At 39.1% G+C, this 23,045-nt stretch overlaps 1 protein-coding gene across 1 annotated transcript in view; it reads right to left on the reverse strand.

The window, feature by feature from the left end:
* Positions 1-23,045, reverse strand: part of srp68 (signal recognition particle 68) — an 87,191-nt gene that overhangs the window by 57,197 nt on the left and 6,949 nt on the right. The window contains exons 6-8 of the mRNA XM_058777898.1: positions 5,177-5,286; positions 1,797-1,879; positions 753-893 (exon numbers count right to left, since the gene is read on the reverse strand). Of these exons, the coding sequence (XP_058633881.1) occupies positions 753-893; positions 1,797-1,879; positions 5,177-5,286 (334 nt within the window). The remainder of the gene's footprint in view (positions 1-752; positions 894-1,796; positions 1,880-5,176; positions 5,287-23,045) is intronic.

Here is a 23,045-nt window from a genome sequence, read left to right on the forward strand (position 1 = left end):
ATCTACCAACATCAGTCTCATTACAAAAGGCTAATGTAAACAAAAGTTATTAGCATACCCCCAAACATTTTGAGTACCATCAGGGCATGGTGTCGAAGATGCATACCGAGTTTCGTAACGATATGTCAATGCGTTCGTAAAATATAGCATTTTATGACAAAATTCAAACTGGGTATGGTTCGACTTGGCATGCTCCGCCGAATTTAAAAAGAGATGAGTTTAGTGATTTTTGGCCAAACCGTTCAGAAGTTATAACCAAAAATAGCCATTTTTCATATCTCCTGACCACTAGGTGGCAATGCACCAAAACACTGCAGGTAGCCTCAGGTCATGCTTGTTATAACACACACCAAGTTTGTGTGTCGCCTCCCTAAGATTGTGTATAGCCTCACATTCATTTTTCCGTCCTCTTTATCGAATTCATTGACGCATTATTCAAGAACGGTCTGACTAATCAACTTGAATTCCATAACTTTTTGCCAGCATGGTCTGAAGATGATCTCAGCCAATTTTGGTGAATATCAGACAAACCATCTAGGATGAGTTCATTTGATGTACATTTGCATTTACATTTCAAATTTAATTTAATTTATTAAATTTAGTTATAGTATTAACTAATTCAGGACTAAACTGATGTCAGCCGATACATCTTAACTGATTGCCACCTGTTTTTAACGAAAGAAGGGCAAAAGTCACTATCGTAGTTCCACATGCAAATACAAAAAGATTTGGGAATGTGTGAGTTTATAGACCTGCATAATAGCAGCTTCATTGTCTGCCAGACCTAGCAGGAAGATTCTGGCCTTGTCAATTTTGACAGGCACTATACGACCTCTCCACTCAACCTCACTCATCACAGCTGCCTGCTTAGCTCTCGTCTGAGTAATCAGCGCCTGAGAGACAGAAATAGAGAACACAACTGTAAAGATTTAGAACATGCTAATGCAACTTACTAATTTTATAAAATAAAGGATAAAATTTAACATTTTGGCATGCCATTTTGTCCCAGAAAACACAAGGTTTACATAGTATATTAGATCAATATATTAATAGTGTTGGGGAAAGTGTGTTACAATATTGCATTACTTCCTAAAAAAGTAACTAATTACGTTACTTGTTGACTTTTTATGGGAAGTAATGCATTACACTACTTTTGCGTACCTTTTTAATTATGAGCAGGGCTTGATTGTTTGTTATTAACAAAGAGTTCTATTTATAGCAAATGTAAAAGCCCTTTCACACCAAAAAGTGTAATGAACAAGCCTCAGGCTGAAGTAAAAGTAAATTCACGTCTGTACAGGAGAAGGTTCAACACTCTTCAGCAATAAAAAAAACAAAAAAAACAATGAAGCACAATTGTTAGTTTATCTAAAATCACTTTTGCTTAGTATGGTTGAACTGGATCATCAATGGTCAGCAGCAAAGACATTGGTTAATAAAATGGGATGGGCAGGTTTGCATCATATTCTGAGTTTGCATTTCACGGTTTTAATTAATTTAGATGAATACTGAATCTTTTTTTGCAAGTGAAATGAATTAATGCATGTTCACATTTAGTCTAGAACTACAGTAAGATCATGTTCACGCAGCGAACACTACCGATTTCTCTCAACATGGGGACAGGAGACTTGTCAGTCAATAAATGGGAAAACAAAGCAACTGGCGTTACATTTTTAAAAAGTAACTCAGATATTTTCTTGTAAATAAAAAGTAATGCTACCCCCAACACTGTTAATTGATCTGGACTATCAGAGTCCCTAAAACAGGAACAGAGCTGTAAAGACAAAACCCCCAACCTCCAATTTTTCGGCCATCATGCCACCCCCTCCTCCTGCACTCAGTCTCATCTGCATGAGGTCGTTTATAGCATTCTGGTCACCTAGAGAACAAACACAGAGTATATAAGCAAAATGGCTGTGGTCTGTAGAAAGTAGTCAAAGTGTGTGTTTGTTTTGGTATGCTTGCATGAAGGTTAAAACAGACGGAGAACTCCATGTGTGAGCATTTCCAAAGACCCTGTAAGGCCAGTCTTCACTCAGTGGCCATATTTGCAAAGTTCCTAAGAAGCAATTTCCAGTAATGCAGGTATAGAAAGTATACAGTGTGTGCAGAATTATTAGGCAAGTTGATATTCTGGTCATTTTTTTCCAAGAACATTTGACCAATTCCAAACCACATCAATCTTAATAACTACTATTGATTTTGTATTTAATAATTTATAAGTGATATATAATTGTCCATGAAGGCTGATAGTCAGAAACTTCTTATTTCAGGTGTGCAGAATTATTAGGCAGGTTTTCCTTTACAGATAAAATGAGCCAAAAAAGAGATTGAACTCAAGAATAAAAGTAAAAAATTATTAATGCCCATGAGAAGGATGCAATACTAATGCAATAATAGAATTAGCAGTTAAGGCATGACGACTGGGCAGCGAAATGCTCATTGGGTCAGCAGGTCAGAAAAAACAGGTGAGAGGAAAGACATGTTAACTGCAAAAGAATTAAGAATTAAGGTGAAGAATTGGTGAGAAACCATCAGGAACCATTTAGTCTCAGCACCATCATTTTCCAGAACTGCAACCTTCCTGAGTCTCCAGAATTACAAGGTGTCAGGTTCTCAGAGACTTTGCTTGGGCAAAAATTCTTTAAATGGCCCTCACTTAAGAATAACATGCTGAAGTGTTGTGAACACATGAAGACTGATTTTGTATAGATTTATGGACAGATAAGTTGTGAGTGACTCTTGAAGGACCAGCATCACATCCTCTTGTACCACTGTTTGAAGAATTTATCTTCCAGAATCTGGCAGTAAGTTTTGGGAGCTCATTTTAGTTCATCTCCTATCCTGAAAAGTCTGTCTTGCAGGATTGATTAAAAATGAGCTCCTAAAACTTACTGCCAGATTCTGGAAGATAAATTTGGATGTGATGCTGGTCCTTCAAGAGTCACTCAACTTATCTGTCCATAAAGCCTATAAAAAATAAAAAAAAATCAGTCTTCGTGTATTTCACAACACTTCAGCATGTTATTCTTAAGTGAGTCATTTAAAATATTTTTTTACCCAAGCAAAGTCTCTGAGAACCTGACACATTGTAATTCTGGAAACTCCAGGAAGGTTGCAGTTCTGGAAAATGATGGTGCTGGAGACTAAATGGTTCCTGATGGTTTCTCACCTAATTCTTGACATTAATTCCTAATTCTTTTGCAGTTAACGTGTCTTTTCTTCTCCACCTGTTTTTTCTGACCGTGCTGACCCAATGAGCATTTCGCTGCCCAGTGGACATGCCTTAACTTTGTTAATTCTATTATTGCATTAGTATTGCATCCTTCTCATGGGCATTTAATAATTGTTTTACTTTTATTCTTGAGTTCAATTCTGCACACACTGTAGTAGTAGCTTTTTAAAGAGCCCGAAGACACGTGGAAAATATATATAGGGCCCCCTATGATTTCCGCAATGCGAAATCAAAACCACAAAACGTGGACGGAATCATGGAATCCAGTCATAAAAACTGAATTTACAGTATAATGCAGAATGGCAAGGAATTTGTAAAATTTTGGATTAATAAAATCGAAAGTTGGTCGGAACACTTAAATCAAACAGCAATATGGACTAGTGTCATACTGAAGCACACGTTTTCAGTGTCTGTCATCTGACTATAAGGACATGAACATTGCCCCTAGAGCTGCTCTGAGGGTCACTTCATGAGCGTTTAATTTCATTTGAGAAAAATTCTCATATCATATGCATGGCAATCCGTCAAAAACGTTTGGTTTAACTTGGAAAAACTGTGACAAATATTACACTACTGTACAGTAGAATGTACATATGAATGTTATAATTCTATTATTATTAAAACTTAAGAGGAATAAATCACAATTTTTCCTCCATGTTTTAATTTTAGTAAAGTAAACCTCTGTTGTGCAGCACTTTGTTTAAATTTTCATTTGATTAAAACAGTGGTTCTCAATTCCAGTCCTGAGTCTCCTCTCTGCACATTTTGCATATCTCCCTTATTTAACACACCTGATTCAGATCATCAGCTCATTAGGAGAAAGATCCATGAACTGAACTGAGTGTCTCAGATAAGAGAGACATACACATTGTGCAGAGTAGGGGGATCCCAGGACTGGAATTGAGAACCACTGGATTAAAAGAAAACATAAAATGTTTTATACCTTCAACTTATTACTGGAAAAATTAACATACACACATTTCTGTTTGGGGGGGTGGGGATTCATAGGTCCCTGTTATTGTAAAATAAAGTTATGACAAAATTAATGATAACGTTTTTTATGAATTTAATTAATGCATGAGAATGAGCAAGAGAGAACAGCGCCACAGGTAACTTAGCCAACATCAGCGTTTAGCATGAAATGGCAATAAATAAATGAAAAAGTCTTTATTACGTGTCCCACATAATTTGATGAGAAATTGCAATAGTAGTTAATAATGAAACAAAATGCAGAGACAAAACTAAGATTCAAGCTCGTTCTCAGTCGAAGGAGACCAACCTAGCAAACACAGAACGTTCCCTTAATTAATTTGGTTATTTTTTGAAAACCAAAAAATAATGTTCTAGGAACGTTCTTTTTAGGTTTAACATTTTGCAACCATAAAATAACATTCCCATAACGTTGCAGGGAGGTTATTTGTAAATAACCTAAAAATAACTTCCTACAGAACGTTCCCTAATGGTTATTTTTGTGCCGTGGGTAATAGCATATTTCAAACCTCTGGGAAGCACTGAATTACATTTACATTTGACAGACATCCCAAAAAAAACAAAAAAACAAAAACAATTTTATCAGTTCTGCCTTGGAAACAGATCCTATGTTCTTTAGATCTCACTGCCATTGCTAGTGGCATACTCTACTGTTTGAAATACAGGAAAAAAATGTGAATATGTATCAGTAACATTGGACAGCTTGTTCACATGCATGTTCTGGAGTAAACAAGCAGGCGACTGGTTCTTCTGTAAGGTGGACTTTCATCCCTACAGCTGACATATTGAGCATTGTGTTGCTTCTATGAAAAAGACAACTGTCTCTTTTAACTGTAAGGTGACAGAACAGCTGCAATATTGAGTGTTATGCTGTCTCCCATTCATGCATGTATAACTCACCTTGTAAAGCCTTGTATGCATGTATAGCCATAAACAGTCTCAGTTTCTCACCAATGTTATATGCACAGTATCGGATGTTAGGTGAAATCTCTTCCACTCTCTGATGATAAAGCACTGCTTGCTCCTCAGTAAAAGCACTTGCCAGTTTCTCATAGATGGTCCTGCAAACAGTCCACAGAGGGAAAAAAAATTAAAAATAAAAATAAGTCTTCACACATCATATACAGGATAAATATACACCAAGCATTAGGGATGCACCAAAATGAGAATTCTGGGTCAAAACCGAAAATTCTGGATGCACTTGGCCGAAAAAGAAAGTAATTTTGTAAGACTTTTTAAATTTAACTCAATTTTAATGATACTGAATTGAATAAACAAGCCAGTAAAATAACCACACTTTTACTGAAAGTAACAATAAAAGTGGACAAAATACATTAACATTAAATTGATATATTATTTTTATTCAGTTCTATACAACAGAATCAGATATAACTTTTTACTGATTATCCAAATAATGTATAGTCCTAAAAAGCCATTATTATCAGAGCATTTGAGCACAGCATAGTGTGGAGCAGATCAGTGAATGAGTGGGTAGTGTCAATTTACTATCGTTGCCATGTTACAGCACAATAGTGCTATTGCAAACAGTGTTAATTTCGTTGACTAAATATTTTCGTCACGAATATATTTTTGCGGACAAAAACGAAACGAAAACTAAAAAAAAGTCACTGATGGAGACTAAAACTATGACTAAATTGATTGACATTATCGTCAACGAAAAAAGGACGAGACGAAAATAGACGGTGACGAAAATACAATCAGCTGACGGGAGAGATGTGAGGAATGAACAAAAGAACCAATCGGCAAAACGGAACAGGCGAGACTGCATGAGAAGAGAACCAATCAGAGCCAATCTTTGACCGAGCTCCCGGGAAGACGGCATTCGAAGAGACGATGTCTAAAAAAGCGACAACATGTCCACAGCCGGGAGAAAAAGAAGGAGACTTGTGGGCACACTTCACGTTTGACGACGAACAAAACAAAACAAAGTGTAAAGCATGCGGAACGGTCATTAGTGGCAAGAACACAACCAATTTGAAAAGACATTTACAGACGAGCCACCCGGACATTTTCTCAAAGGTAAATTCACAACGATTTCTTTTGAGCTAAACAAAATTGGAAGACTGCAGTGCGTAGATGTTGTAACATTAAATATTACGAACTGAAAAGTACTGTAAAATAGACCCTTCAGGTTAGATGAGAGCAACATACAAATACATAAAATTATGCTACATACATTTGATTAATACTAATGTTTAGTATATTTCATAATGTTCTAGGCTACTTGTTGACAATATCACAAATATTTATAGATTAGTCATGTGAAACGTGACTGTTCACATCATAGCATTATACATACTAATCTAGCAATATTGTGGTATTTAAAACATACATGTACAATATTGCTAGACAAAGGAATACCTTATAAAATCTTGTTACATTTTTTTTATCCACCTAGCTAGCTGCCAACTTATTATATTTACTTTTTTCACTCTTTTATTTGCGTTTAGTGCTTTAATATTTACTGCTTGTGCAAATAAAGTGATTGCAATGAATAAATAATATAAATGTATTTAAACTATTTTCCTTTTTTATGTCACAGCTACAGAAGTCTCCTGATGAAGGTGGTGAACCAAGCGCAAAAAAGGCAAAAATATCCAATCAAAACATTGCAGAAGCACTGTTAGGTACTACAAAGTACAACAGCAATGCCAGAGAACAGCAAGTAAAAGAGGAGGCTATAGCAAAATGGATCGGACGTTCAGGGTTACCACTCACTACAGTAGAAGATGAGGATTTTATTCTCATGATAGAAACATTTGATAAGAAGCTGACAGTGCCAAAGAAAACAAAGATAAGTAATTTGATTGAAAAACAATATGACGAAGAAAAGACAAAGTTTAAGAAACGACTGTGTGGTGCTCGTAAAGTGTCAATTGGAATTGACCTATGGACTAAAAAGGGACTGTCTGCATCATTCCTTGGCATAAGTTGTTGCTTTTTTTGTGTTGATCAAAACAATCCAGAACACATCCTGCTTGCTCTTGAACAAGTTGCCCATCCACACACTGCCCAGTCCATTAAGGCCTGCGTGGATAAGTGCATGCAGGAATGGGGCATTTCAAATGACAAAATTGTGACTGTAATAACGGACAATGGTAGCAATATGGTAGCAGCATTTAAACACAGTACTATAATAAAGACAGTTGTGTTGAAATAAAGTTACATTTGTGTTTTATATATTTTGGTTAAGTTTGTTTCCTATACCAGCGGTAAAAAATTGTCTAGTAAATCTGTTATTGATTTTAGTCTTATTTTAGTCGACTAAAATACCAAGCAATTTTAGTCGACTAAAATACCAAGCAATTTTAGTCGACTAAAATAAGACTAAAATTAAAACAAATCAGATGACTAAAACTTGACAAACTAAAAAGAATTATAGTCAAAAGACTAAGACTAAAACTAAATTAAAATTTCTTGTCAAAATTAACACTGATTGCAAACAGGGAAAAGTATACTACAGAGAAATTTCCTGTTGGCATGTTATTTAAGCGGATTTTGCTCTCCCAATGAATGGTACATAAGCGGACTGCACATTCATAGAATGGAATATTGAGCGGAGTGTCACACCATGACACCATGTGCCGATTGTCTGAAGCCCTTATAGAACCCTTATAGAAATCACGCCAATTCATTGGCTGATGGCGCAGATGCAGTCTTCGACGTCGCCTCATTGTACCGGCAAACGCGACATCTGCTCCTCAGATTTATCTGCCTTTCACGAAGCGGCCATATTAGCCCTTCTGTTGCGATTTTTCGGACCCGATTTCGATGTTCTCCTTGCGGTGAAGTGCCATGGAGTATTGTCGCTGTCAGCCGCCATGTTCTCGCTTCATCGCGAGCGACAACCCGCACAGTAAGTGTGTTAAATGTATGGGTGTTTTGCACACACACACACGAGGCGGTTTACAGCATCTTGAAATGCAAATTCTGTGAAAACTACCGTCTCAAAACCCTCCGCACTAGGCTCGCGGTTTTTGAGAGGGAGTCATCCGTTTTTCCCCGTTGCGCTCTGGAGGCCGCTGAGGCCCTCCGCGAATCCACGACCTGGGGCTTGGATGTGGAGCTCGAGGCGATGGAGAGTGTGCAGACAATGTGTGCGTGAATTCTCCAGTTGAGTTCACGCATGAGTAATTATGTCCTAGCCCAGAGGCACGCGACACCGTTTCCGAGCAGCATCCGGCTCTGAGGATTTCGGGCTTGCTTTAGCCTAGCGGCCAGGAAGCGTGGCCTTCTGCGGCCTACTCAGAGGTTGTGGATGTGCTTTCGCGCACCACTGAAAAGCTCTCCATTGATTGGCCTGATGCGCCCCGTGAATCTCAGTCATCTAAGCTTGACGAGCGGTTCCTTATTGGCCCAAATTCAAGGCCTGAACGGAGGAAGCTACCATTTTTCAGCGATTTGCATCACGAGATCTCCAGATCCTGGAAACAGCCTTTCTCCTCCCGCCTTACTAACGCAGCAGCCGCTGATTTCACCAACCTAGTGGGTTCTGTGGAGCAGGGCTATACTGCCATTCCGGTGATTGAGGACACACTAGCCTCTCACCTTTCGCCATCTTTGGCGCCTTCATGGAAGTCCCGCCCCCTCCTTCCAACCAAACCATGTAGGACCACTTCCGCCCTTATCGGGAAGTCCTACATTGCAGCTGGTCAGGCAAGCGTGGCCCTCCACACTATGGCCATCTTCCAAAGCCTACCAGGCGGATGTCCTCAAAGAGATGGATGAGGGTGGGTGGCGGGCTGACTCCAGAGGCATTCAAAGAGCTCCGTAAAGCCACAGACTTGGCCCTGAGGGCCACTAAATACACTGCTCGTGTTGTAGGACACTCTACGGCGGGCTCGGTTGCTGCAGAGCGCCACCTATGGCTTAATCTCACGGAGCTTCGTGAGAAAGAGAAAGTTTTTCTCCTTCACGCCCCCATCTCTCAAACTGGACTATTTGGTGAGGCGGTCAGCTCTGTAGTGGAGAAGTTTCGGTCCGCCAAGTCTCAGGCAGTTTATGCCTAGGAGAGCGAGGGACTGCTCTAACACCCCCTCCTCCTCCTTGTCTAGAGAGTGCTCCTTGCCCAGAAAGGACATCGCCAGTAGGAGCAGCGCCCCAGTTCATCTCCCTCCGACCATGGTCTGGATGAGGAGAGTTTTTCCAGAATCCTCACCAAGTAGGGCCAGACCTTTCAAAAGTTTCTGCCCACCTCTAACACACTCTCCTCACTCAGATCTGTCACATCCGCCCAGCAGGTTTCGGTGTGCAGCAAACGGCCATCTTCAGTCTCTTTCAGTGTGGCAGTCGGGAGACGAATCAAGCTTTCTCCCCCTACTACCTGTTCCTTCGTCACCCACGGCTCGCATGATAGGAGACACATTCGGTTCTCTCCCACAGCCTACAGGCCCCGTTCCGGCCACTTTTCAGTCCAGTACATCAGTCCCCGTGGACTCCCTCATCCTAACCAAGGACGCCATAGGCTTTCTTTCGTGGTGGACGACATCGCCCCCTCCAGACCTTCTCGACACCCCAACTCAGGTATGTCTTCTAGACTACAACACTCTGCTTCCTCTATCGCATTTCTTTCACGAATGGGAGCGTCTACCAGGGGTATAGCCTTGGGTTCGCCACACAGTTCGGTCCGGCTACACGCTCCAGTTTGGCCGCAATCCCCCCCGCTTCGATGGGGTTCACCTGACAGTAGTAAGCAGCACCTCAAAGGCTTCTGTGCTACAGCAGGAACTGTCCTCCCTCCTCCTCAAGGGGGCAATAGAGGAAGTCCCTCAATCGGACCTGGAACGAGGCTTTTTCAGTCGCTATTTTCTTATGCCAAAGAGGGATGGCGGTCTACGACCCATTCTGGACCTTTTTCCGCATCCCTGACAGGCTGGGGCGTGGTCTTCGAGGGCAGACCGGCGTGCGGAGTTTGGGCAGGAGAGTTCCTCTCCTGGCACATAAACTGCCTGGAGCTGAGAGCTGTCTTCCTGGCATTGATTCACTTTCTCCCCTCACTCAGGGGGTGTCATGTGATTGTCAGGACGGACAACATGGCGATAGTGTCCCATATAAATCACCAAGGGGGTTCACGGTCGCGCAACCTAAACAGGCATGCACACCGTCTCCTCCTTTGGGCTCTGGACAAGTTTCTCTCCTTGAGAGCGGTTCACGTCCCGGGAGTATTGAACCTTGCAGCTGACTTTCTGTCAAGACAAAAGCTCAGGTCGGGGGAGTGGATGTTGAACTACCAAATGGTAGCCCAGATTAGGAATGTGTTCGGTAAAGCGGAAGTGGACCTCTTTGCGTCGCAGGAGTCGTCCCAATGCCCGCGTTGGTTCTCCCTGAGTTCCCCAGCACCTCTGGGCATAGATGCGTTCTCTCACCCTTGGCCGGACATGAGGCTGTACGCGTTTCCGCCCATCAAGCTGATTCTTCTTCAGTTCTGTGCAGGGTCAAGGAAAGCGGTGTCCATCTTCTCATAGTCCCGTTCTGGCCATTACAGACGTGGTTCTCGGAGCCGATTCCTCTTCAGTATCAGCCCCCTTGGGAGATTCCGATCAGGCAGGACCTGCTCTCTCAGCTTCAGGGCAAGATCTGGCACCTTCAACCCGAGATCTGGAAGCTGTGGGTATGGCCCTCCAGGGTCACAGGTTTTGACTTCTGGCCTTCCTGCTGAGGTTCAAGAGACTACTGCTAATGCTAGAGCCCCCTCCACTAGGAAGCTGTACTCTTCCAAATGGCGTTTCTTGGTGTTTAGCCCACGCAGTGGACCCAGTCGGCTTGCCTATTGGTCCAGTGCTAGAGTTCCAGCAAGAGAAACTTGCGGCAGGGGCAGCTGCTACCACTTTAAGGGTTTACGTTGCGGCCATCACATCTCGGAGAGAGCTGGATGAGATTCCCCTGAGGAGACATCGGTTGGTCTCTGCATTTATGCGTGGTGTCCGGCGTCTGAGACCAGTACGCCCCATTAGAGTTCCTTCTTGGGACTTATCAGTCGTCCTTGAGGGTCTAATGGTAGCCCCATTTGAGCCCTTAAAGTCAGCTCCAGAACGGATTCTGACTCTCAAGGTTACTCTTTTTTTGGCGCTAACGTCTTAGAAAAGAGTTGGGGACTTGCGAGCTCTCTCTGTCAGCGAGATGTGCATGAACACACGCCGCGCCATCAGCCAATGAATTGGCGTGATTCTATAAGGGCTTCAGACAATCGGCACACCCAGAGGGCGTTCCCAAAGTAACCTTAGCTTACACAGCATCTCATTCCCTATTCAGAGAACAAGGGTTACGCGAGTAACCCGAGACGTTTTCAACCAAAATAAAAATATTATTAGATATTCATTTTGATTAAATAATATTAGGGTAATACTAGAGTAATTCTGATTTGATCCCAGAAATATTACATTTTACTAATAGGGCAAAACTTAAATACTCTGACTCACAGAGTTAAGGACACTACTCTTATTAAAATGAACCATTACTCTTCTATAGCATCATCCATTTGTAGAAACAACAGGTAAAACAATGCATGACACCTCACTACCATAAGAAAAACAGCTATATGGTTTTCTATGATATTTGTTATGAAAAACAGCATAAACACATTTAATAGTTATCATGAACATATGGTTAAATAGTTTAGGTTAAAATGATAAAATATTTAGGATACTCATTTTGTTTTGCAGATGTAAAAAAAAAGTGAAACTGCATTCTACATAAATTTGGAAAAGTATTTTTAATTTTAATGTTAATTTCTAATTTTAAAAATATTTTCACGATTCATGACAAATGCACAAGAGCTGCTAAATAATGTAGTTATATTCGATAACTCCATTAAATGATTTAATCCACATATTGCACAAGAGCTGCTAAATACTGTAGTTATATTCCATTACTCTGGTAAAACATTTAATCTAGATTTATGTCTACATCAATTCAATCTGAATATCACAATACCATGGTCATGATTAGTGCTACTACAGTAAATCCATGGTAAATGTTGTGATTTGTGGATTGAAAAGCCTTCTAACCTGATTGTTGTGATGCAATGATTCTTCCGTTTTCAACATCGGTGTTGAAAATGTCAGCCAAACTCAAATGCTTCTCACATCATTGTTTAGCTGCTATGTGAACGAGATCAGTCCATGAAAAATGGTCTGTGTAGTGTTGTTCAAACAAGTAGCGCTGTTTTGTTTTCAGTTTGCCATTTAACATTTCTGATATATAACAAATGACAGTACTTAACAAATAGGCAAATTCATAGTGGTACCATTAAAACCTCTAACAAAATTTAGTCACACATGCAAGAAAAAAGGTCACAAAATACCTCCGTGAAGTTGGCCCCCGACCAAACGCAAAACGTCAGCAAACTACAGGTGCATCTCAATAAATTAGAAATGTCATGGAAAAGTTCATTTCAGTAATTCAACTCAAATTGTGAAACTCATGCATTAAATAAATTCAGTGCACACAGACTGAAGTAGTTTAAGTCTTTGGTTCTTTTAATTGTGATGATTTTGGCTCACATTTAACAAAAACCCACCAATCTCAACAAATTAGAATACTTCATAAGACCAATAAAAAAAAAATTTTTTGTTTGCCTTCTGGAAAGTATGTTCATTTACTGTATATGTACTCAATACTTGGTAGGGGCTCTTTTTGCTTTAATTACTGCCTCAATTCGGCGTGGCATGGAGGTGATCAGTTTGTGGCACTGCTGAGGTGGTATGGAAGCCCAGGTTTCTTTGACAGTGGCCTTCAGCTCATCTGCATTTTTCGGTCTCGTTTCTCATTTTCCTCTTGACAATATCCCATAGATTCTCTATGGGGTTCAGGTCTGGTGAGTTTGCTGGCCAGTCAAGCACACCAACACCGTGGTCATTTAACCAACTTTTGGTGCTTTTGGCAGTGTGGGCAGGTGCCAAATCCTGCTGGAAAATGAAATCAGCATCTTTAAAAAGCTGGTCAGCAGAAGGAAGCATGAAGTGCTCCAAAATTTCTTGGTAAATGGGTGCAGTGACTTTGGTTTTCAAAAATCACAATGGACCAACACCAGCAGATGACATTGCACCCCAAATCATCACAGACTGTGGAAACTTAATACTGGACTTCAAGAAACTTGGACTATGAGCTTCTCCACCCTTCCTCCAGACTCTAGGACCTTGGTTTCCAAATGAAATACAAAACTTGCTCTCACCTGAAAAGAGGACTTTGGACCACTGGGCAACAGTCCAGTTCTTCTCCTTAGCCCAGGTAAGACGCCTCTGACGTTGTCTGTGGTTCAGGAGTGGCTTAACAAGAGGAATACGACAACTGTAGCCAGATTCCTTGACACATCTGTGTGTGGTGGCTCTTGATGCCTTGACCCCAGCCTCAGTCCTTTCCTTGTGAAGTTCACCCAAATTCTTGAATCGATTTTGCTTGACAATTCTCAGCCTTATGGCTGCGGTTCTCGCAGTTGGTTGTTCATCTTTTTCTTCCACACTTTTTCCTTCCACTCAACTTTGTTAACATGCTTGGATACAGCACTCGAACAGCCAGCTTCTTTGGCAATGAATGTTTGTGGCTTACCCTCCTTGTGAAGGGTGCCATTGATTGTCTTATGGACAACTGTCAGATCAGCAGTCTTCCCCATGATTGTGTAGCCTAGTGAACCAAACTGAGAGATCATTTTGAAGGCTCAGGAAACCTTTGCAGGTGTTTTGAGTTGATTAGCTGATTGGCATGTCACCATATTCTAATTTGTTGAGATAGTGAATTGGTGGATTTGTTAAATGTGAGCCAAAATGATCACAATTAAAAGAACCAAAGACTAAAACTACTTCAGTCTGTGTGCACTGAATTTATTTAATACACGAGTTTTACAATTTGAGTTGAATTACTGAAATAAATGAACTTTTCCACGACATTCTAATTTATTGAGATGCACCTGTAGTCTCAATCGTTTGTGCTCGTTTGTGTTGCTTTGGTTTATTAGATATTAAAATAATATTTATAGGTCATTCTGAGGCCAATCAGCCCCCCCACATACTCCAAATTCACCCCAGATAGTCTCGTTTGTTTGTGCTGGTTCGTGCCAGTAAAAGTTTCATTTGTGCTGCTTTGGTTTTTAAAATATTAGAGAATCGAATTATAGACAATGATGTCACTCAGCCCCCCTACAGGCCCCAAATTACCAAAAAAATGGTTTTGTTTGTGCTGCTTCGGTTTTTAAAATATTAGACATTGCATTCTAGACCATGACATCTCTCAGCCGCCCCACATGCTCCGATGACGTCACTCAAACCCCAAGATGCTCCAAATTTACCCCAAATAGTCTCATTTGTTTGTGCTGATTTGTTTTGGTTACTGTCTTTTTTAACAATATAGTTGAAGTAATAAGGTAAAATTCAAACCGCAAACCAAATCACATGAAATTGTGGCAGGCACTTATGCCAAGTCAACACTGCACGATTTTAGCCCGATTTTTCACTCACCTACAGGTTTTGATAAATCACCGACAAATGCCCGAAATCTAAGGCAAATCGGTGCTTGTTCACGCGAGTGACAAACACGCAGTGTGAATTATCAAAGACGCGATCTGAGGGAATCGCAGATGCATCATCGACACCCGTGAAATACTTGGCATGTTAAAAAAAAATCATGCTGTGTGAAAGTTCTGACTAAAAAAAAATACATAGGCGATGACCTACAGCCAATGAGACAGCAAGACACAGGGCAGCGGGAAGTTCGGGGAGGACTTTTTTTCTTTTATTTTACAAAGCAATTAGCCATTTACAAACAACGTGCCTACATTTTTGCATTAGAATATTCAGAAAAGGTAGGCTACATGAAGATGAAGAAGGGGCTAGGGTTTTTCCTGTAAATATTCTTCTAAAAAGGAATTTTTTTCTTTTTCATCACTTTGAGGGGATCCATCATGCAATGTGAACACAGCAGCGACTGAATGCTACCCCAGATAGTCATGCAGTGTGACAACAACAGTGATCCGATGACTTTGAAAATCGTGCAGTGTGAGCTCTGCATAAGAGGGGGGATTCCCCTCCATTTTCTCTGAAGCCACACTTGCTGCATTTGAGCCCAAAGACTACATCCAAGTTCTGATATAATAAATATATTTGATCTATGGGACTCAAGTTTAACTAGTAAATACCAAAAAGTGTTTATACAGTAGCTAGCTAGCCAGTAAATCAAGATATGAAAAAATATAAGGGAGTTAGGCACTATTTCATTGACAATTTATGAGGTATGTGCTAGCTAGCTCAAGCTGTAATGCTATTTCTGCTAGCCAGTTTTCTGTTATCATACAGAAGTACAGTACTGGTTAAAAGTTTGGACATTACTATTTTTAATGCTTTTAAACATTGCATATCTTTGCTCATCAATCCTCATCATCCATTGTTAAGTCTTACTATTTAAATGTTTTTTTTTCTGTTCTCATGTCAGATGTGTATTTATGTATGTATGTATGTATGTATGTATGTACCAGGAGCACCTTAAAACCACAACAAATTCCTCGTGTGTTTGCGCACACCTGGCGAATAAAGCTAATTCTGATTCTGATTCTGATTCTGATCATTTATTTGATAAAAAAATACAGAACAAAACAATAATATTGCGCAGTATTACCAGTATTACAATTTAAAATAATGATTTTCTGTTTTAATATACTTCTGTGATGCAAAGCTGAATTTTGAACATTACTCCAGTCTTAAGTGTCACATGATTGTTCAGAAATTTAATATGCTTAATCAATTTTGGTAACAGTTGGGCTGCTTAATATATATATTTTTTATTATTACCTGTGATTCAGGATTCTTTGATGAATAAAGAGTAAAAAACAGAAAAAAAAAGAAAAAAAAAGCATTTATTTAAAATAGAAATCCTTTAACAATACACTACGTTCAAAAGTTTAGAGTCAGTATCTTTTTTTTATTATAAATTAATACTTTTATTCAGCAAGGATGTTAAATTAATAAAAAGTAATAGTAAAGAATTTTGTTAGAAAAGATTTCTATTTTAAATAGACAGTTCATAAGTTTGTATTCATCAATAAATCCTCAAAAAGCATCACAGAATCTCCCCAAAAAAATCCAAAAATGTAATTTTAAATTTGTATTAGTTTGCAAGCATGTGAGCTTATGATCAAACTAAATGTTTATATTTATGTTTGTATATGATAGTTTCATAAATTTCCCCAAATTTTCAATTAATTCCTATAAATCATAAATTCCCCAAAATTCCCGTAAATTACCATAAATTCCTGGTAAGTTTCAAACTTGGAATATTTCCAAAATTCCCCAGACGTTCCCATGAAATTTTCCACCCCTTTGCAAACCTAATTGTTAGTAGCTATATTCATTCAATTAGACTAATTAAACAAACAAACAAAAAACAAACGACTTAGGCCTACTTCATTATGTCTTTACAAAACCAAAACAAAAAAATAACAACAAAATAAAGACTTGATATATATAGGCCTATTTTCGTTTCTGCGCACAAATAAAACATGCAATGGCCTACTGTTTCCAGGTCTGTGTAGCCTATACTTTTGCGTCCATTCATTTTTCCTTTAACCATGACGAAAACAAATGAAAAAAGAATGGTTGTATTTTTAAATGCCATCCTGAAAAACAAATCTGAAATTATCAGAACCGTACATACAAAATGCTACCTGAAAAAGTAAAATATTGATTTTTATTACTTTTTGCACCTTTAATAAACATTTGAAAAATGCACAAATTAATATAGAAAAATTTTGATTTTAACAAGTTTTCTTTGGCCAAATTAGAAGTAGGCTAATGCTTCAGTTGAGAACTATGTCTCTGTGCTAGATCACTGATGGAGAGCTGGGCAATTAATAGTAAATATGACCAAAACAGGGTATTGTTATTTTTATATGAATAATAAAATCACTATATAGGCTCTTTTAAGTGTTTATGAGGAGTGTGGGAGTATTATTGTGCTTACTATATGATATGGAGGCGCCCATGCAATCCCTCGCATTTATTTTTTTTTGCAAAAACTTCCCAGGTCCGTTACGTCACAAACCCAGATAAACCCTGACCTCGGGAACATGCAGCAAAGGGGGCGAGGCCATGCTGCGCTGCTTTAGAGAAGAGAGTGTTCCCATATGTTGATTTATTTGTGGCAGGCCGCCACAATCTCTCACACACGAGTGCGACTTTAGCACAATATTTAGCAACTTTCAGAACCTTTTAGCAGCTTTTTTCCATAAAAGGTACATACTGACAAAGCTAGCGACTTTTTTGAAAAAGCTTGTAGAACATCTGAAGTGCCAAAACTTCTCTGAAGGCAAACTTGACGCAATGACATCATAAATATGCAAATTAACATGTGATGTCACCTGCCGCCACAAGTGTCACAAAATCCTGTGGGAAACACTGGAAGAGGAAGAGAAAACTAGGGGTGAATGTAAAAATGTATTCATACATGAATTGCAAGTCTGTCTTCTAACGATTCTAATGGATTCACAAGCTTCAAAATCATATGTTCTAAAGCAGCGGTTCTTAAAGGGATCCCTGGGTATTAAGACTTGTTTGGCTTAATATAACGCAAATGATGTCTCTTACTGAAATGTGTAGTAGAAAACCCATGAAAGATTTATGTTATTTAAAAAAAAAATTCACATATATTGGACTATGGGGGGGGCGCCATTATTTTGATGACGTAAAATGGTTGCACTCAGTGAGCTACTGCCGCTACCTGTTGCTATTTTTCCCACAGCACAACTCGGAAAATAAAATACTGATATGATGACTACAGCTACTGAAAGAGCTTACAGGTGGAGATGGCTGTAAACACAAGCTTAAACCAAATTCCGTACCATCGATTCTTCCCCACAAGGAGTCTAAACGCCCTGGATATCGAGGGAAATCCACGCTGAGAAACTCCTTCAGTGGCTGCGGCGTTATGACAAGCGTCGGCATGTTTACATTAGCGATGCATGATATTGGACATTTGCTGATATCCGATATGCCGATATTTTTCAACTCATTTTGGCCGATAACGATATATTTCCTTTTGTTTGGAAACAAATCTCTCCTGTGCAGAAATAAGCAAAATATTTTTAATTTTGGTTAGTTTTTAACAAGAAATTAATTGTTAGAATTGAACAATAATTAATGTTTTTTTGATAGTACATTGAAGCTTTGAAAATAACTATAAAGAAATATCAATCGCTGCATTTTTTTCCCCCAGAAAGATGCGGTGTTAACCCTAACATTTTATTTTAAGATTTAACATTTGTAGATGGACTACAATTCTGAAAATCTTTTAGAGCTTATGATTTGTTTAAAAAAAATAACACATTACACATTAATGTATAAATCAGTATATATAAAATTATTTAAATTTACAAGTGTCATGTTTGTGATTTTTTTTTTCATGTATGCTATAGCTTCTGACCTTTAAAACAAAACATACTCATTTTATGACATCAGTTACTGCTTTATTTAATCAGAAACAGTCTAAATGTTATTTGTGTAGGCTATTTTACTTTTAATTTAATTAGAAGTACGCCAACAGCGCCCCCTACATATTAAAACTCCTTACCGAACAGGCAATAGGACCCAGGGGAGGCTGTCACTGCTATTACTGTTTACTCTATCACACACCAATGCAGTGATTCAAAAGAGTGAATCTAATCATCATTCAGACAAAACTTTGCTTTAAGAATGAGCCACAATGCTGACGTGATTTAATCGCTAGCACACCCTGAGCACATGCGAGTTAGCCTATTCCTCTTATCGGCAAGACATATCGGTATAATTTTTCATATCGGGCCGAGGCCGATATTTACATTTAAAGCCATTATTGGCCGATTCCGATATCGGTCCGATAATATCGTGCATCCCTAGTTTACATCCTAACAGGACCAAGCGTCTCAGCCGTTTGTAAGCCCTTTCAGTAGCTGTGGTCTACTAAAAGACTCAAAGGCATCAGGGCTAAAGTGGAGAGAAAAAAAGAAGCGGGTCTTCAGGAAGTTTTATTCGTCCATAGGCATCTTCCCATTCTTTTCTCTTCTTATCGCTAGGAAACCAATGAAGTCTTACATCGCTTCTCTTGCTCCCCTGAAAATGACAACCAAAAACCACACAATGTGGCATCGTATCAGTGTTTTATTTTCTAAGTTATTCCGAGTTGTCGCGGTAAAAAGTGCCAGTAGCTCACCTAACATTAACCTATACATATCTATATTTTCGATTCTTGCTGATAGTCGAATCATATGTTTGGGGGTGGAGTAAAATACATTACCAAGAGTCAAGTCAGACATTCGACAGTCATAAATACTGATGTTAAGGGAAAATGTGTAGTGTATACCTCGCGGATACAAAAATAATGTTTTGTGTTTTGGTTAAAAGATGGCATTAAACGTCAGCAAAACAATTTTTACAATAGTCCTCTCATTATAAAGTTATGTATATGACAGAAGTTAATGTTGTGTATTTGAGTTGCGCACGCTGAAGATGACCACGGATTTAACTAATAATTTATCTCATGTAGAATAGCCTACGCTTCATTATTTATACAACATAACGTTATATTACGACTTATAGGCTATCTGCAAAAAATGCCCCGAATGCATGAATGTGTCTGCGCGGACGCGTTGTGGACACGTTCTTCACGCAACAACGTGCAGAAACACGGCAACTAAACTCAAATTCACAGCGTTTTATTATAACAGTGTTCTCATTATAATGTTATATTCTGTTATTAATATTCTGCATTGTTGTTTGTACTACTGGTGAGATAATCACCGTACAATGAAGCGCTTTACTGCAACGTAACTCAACCAAATGCATGTTATACGAGATAATATATATATATATACACGATAGGGATGCACGATATGAAAAATTTTAACCGATACCCAATAATTAAGTCCTTCTCATGGCCGATACCGATAAGTTCACATTTTTATATTATAATTTTCATATAATCTGCAGTTTTGTGCACCCAGGAGAATACAAAATCTAAGATGCACTGATGAAACTGATATTTTAGTAGCTCTGGCCTAACTATAATAGCAAACATCAGCCCCGACTCTTCAAATGTTTTCAATTTTTGAGTAAGGCACCACAATACTTAGTAACAGAAATGGTTTAACAGAACTATGGTTTATCTGCAATTAACAACTCATTAACAACAAATTTATATTCAAATATTTCATGCATAAAGAAATGCATCTATTCAACCTTTTTAGTGCATGAGGAGGAGGATGTTATATAGGGACTTTAAGCAACAGCTGCGAATGGAACGGCTACGTTGACCGGAAGTAAGCTGTTACACCGCCGTAGCAGAGAACATAAAAATCATCAAACAACCTAAACAAGACAGCGCAAAGCGGCATTCAGTCATTTATTTAAAAACAAATGATGGATTATGAGGAGGATGTTTTGGCAATAATTACATTGTTCTCTTCACATATCTTTAGTCTCAGTGCTACCTGAGGTGCTGTTGCTAACAGCAGACATATCTTTGTACAAACGAAAAAAATCGTTAAAATTATCTTAAGTTTAAAACAATCAACACAGATTAAATGAAAGAATGGTGATCGTATACTGATGGAATTAAATGATATATACCATAAAACGCAACATTTAACTACTGTACATAAGCGGTCACATTGTAACGACTACGGCAAAACAGCTGTTCTCCCGTAGTAGACGGTTACAGTAGAACGCCACAAAGTAGCAGCTGAAATTGTGAAAGCGCAATATGACGTTGGAATGCCGTTGCCGTTCCAGCAGTGGAGGCTGCTTAAAGTCCATAATTATTATTTTCTTTTAATACAGCTTCGCCGTGATGACGACCTTTCAAGTGAGATATAAGATTTGTTGTGTTAAAACTTGATGCCTTTTTTCCTCCTCTCGGAATCCATGCTCAACATGCGTTGCAAATAGCAATGGTATTGTCCTCCTCTGCCACCGAGAAAAACTTCCAGACCGGCGAAGACATGTTCACAAATGATGACCTAATGAGCACGACACAAGCTGAGAGTCACTGCAGTTTAAAGCTGCAGTCACTTGCACTCGGAAAGTGGATGACTCTCAGATAAATCAGACTGATTGATTGATTGATTTACCAGCAAGCGTACTTTATCGGATCTAGTTATCGGATTTCATTTATTTATCGGAGCAATAAAAATTACGTCATTTTCACCCATATCGGTCTATAATTTATCTGTCCGATAAATATCGTGCATCCCTAATACACGATATAAACCGGCTGAAATGTTTTGAAATAACTTGTACCCTACCTGATCTAAAAAATCCAATCTTTCACTCTGCCTGTGTCAGTTTGAGTCTTGTTAAAGATTTAATTCCCTGCCGCCAAGATGCTCCTCTGTCGGTCACAGATTGTGGAAAGTGAAACTTAAATCTATAGGGGTGGTTGGATTTATTCACGCATGTTAAAATATTTATTTAAAGCTTCCTTTTAAGATTCTTATTTACAACATTATCTTAATCGGCTGTATATTAACTTATTGGGAGAAAACCGGTAGTTCTATGTGAAATCGGACGTTGAGCACCCCCATATTGCCAAAATGGCATGACCATAATACCCCGCGAATATCCGACTGAGAGATTGGTAGTTGAATCAGGCTCCTCTCCAATCGAAGCATCAACTATTCGGGGTCACCCCTAATACATACCTTAGTACCCAGGGATCTCTTTAATACGGTTCCTCGCATCCCCCTGGTCTGCATCTCTCTCTCATTCAGATCGTCAGATCAGCACCAACAAAATGTTCCAATTATACACTTTTCACATAGCAATGAGAAGCGTTATACATGGATGCGCATGCGGCTGCTGTGCTGTATTAAAGCTCCAATCAGGATAAAACCATATATTAAAAGCTAACAGAAGCAGTAGCACTTACCAATAACAGCGTATCCAGTGTTTCCCCTACCATTATTTTAGGGGGCACCCCCCGCCCTTCTTGAAGGTCAAGTTAATTTTATTTTCTCTATAGCGCCAGACCACAAAAGTCGTCATTCAATGTTACCCTATAGAACAGGTCTATACCATGTTCTTTTATTAAACAAACTAAATAGCCTTATGTTATTTATCTAATTTACATGACGGCATGTCATTTCTGTCTCTACGTTACATGGTCGCGCTCTCTGTATAGCACACAGCCCCGGTTCGCACACACACACAAACGTAAGCGCACACACAAGTGAGCACACTCCCACTCCATATTAAGCCACAAAACGACTATTTAAATATGACTTCTGCCTGTCTCTGTGTTAATGTATGGCGCAGACGTGCGGGTTGTTTACTACACATTACACTCGCAGCACACACACACACAACACCAGGTTCACATGTTTTCAGTGCGTATTTTTTCCGCACTCATTGAATAATGTGTTGCTTTGCTTATATTTATTGTTTAAACATATCTATGAAAGATTGTATTGCTGTACTGTGTAAAAAAAAAATATCACAATGCTGAAAAAGCATTTTCAGTGACAAAAGGATTTAACATCAAAATAATGGATAAATGTTGCGTTTGTGGTATACAGCCACAGATCAGTTTTCACAGACTCCTCTGTGAAAGCACAATGAGTCAGTGCTGCTTCTGCACCGCTTACGTACCGTACCGCACATGGACTGCATACACACTGCAAACGGAGTAGGCCTATGTGTGAACCTGGCATAAAAGGCCACCTCACAAAATCAGGCTTGTGCTGTGTGTAAGCTATTGCACGATTGTAAAAATGCACAGCACGATCAAACATTTAGGTGAGATAAATATACAGGTGCTGGTCATATAATTAGAATATCATCAAAAAGTT

Source organism: Onychostoma macrolepis, chromosome 06 (assembly GCF_012432095.1).
Source record: "Onychostoma macrolepis isolate SWU-2019 chromosome 06, ASM1243209v1, whole genome shotgun sequence".
Taxonomy (NCBI): domain Eukaryota; kingdom Metazoa; phylum Chordata; class Actinopteri; order Cypriniformes; family Cyprinidae; genus Onychostoma; species Onychostoma macrolepis.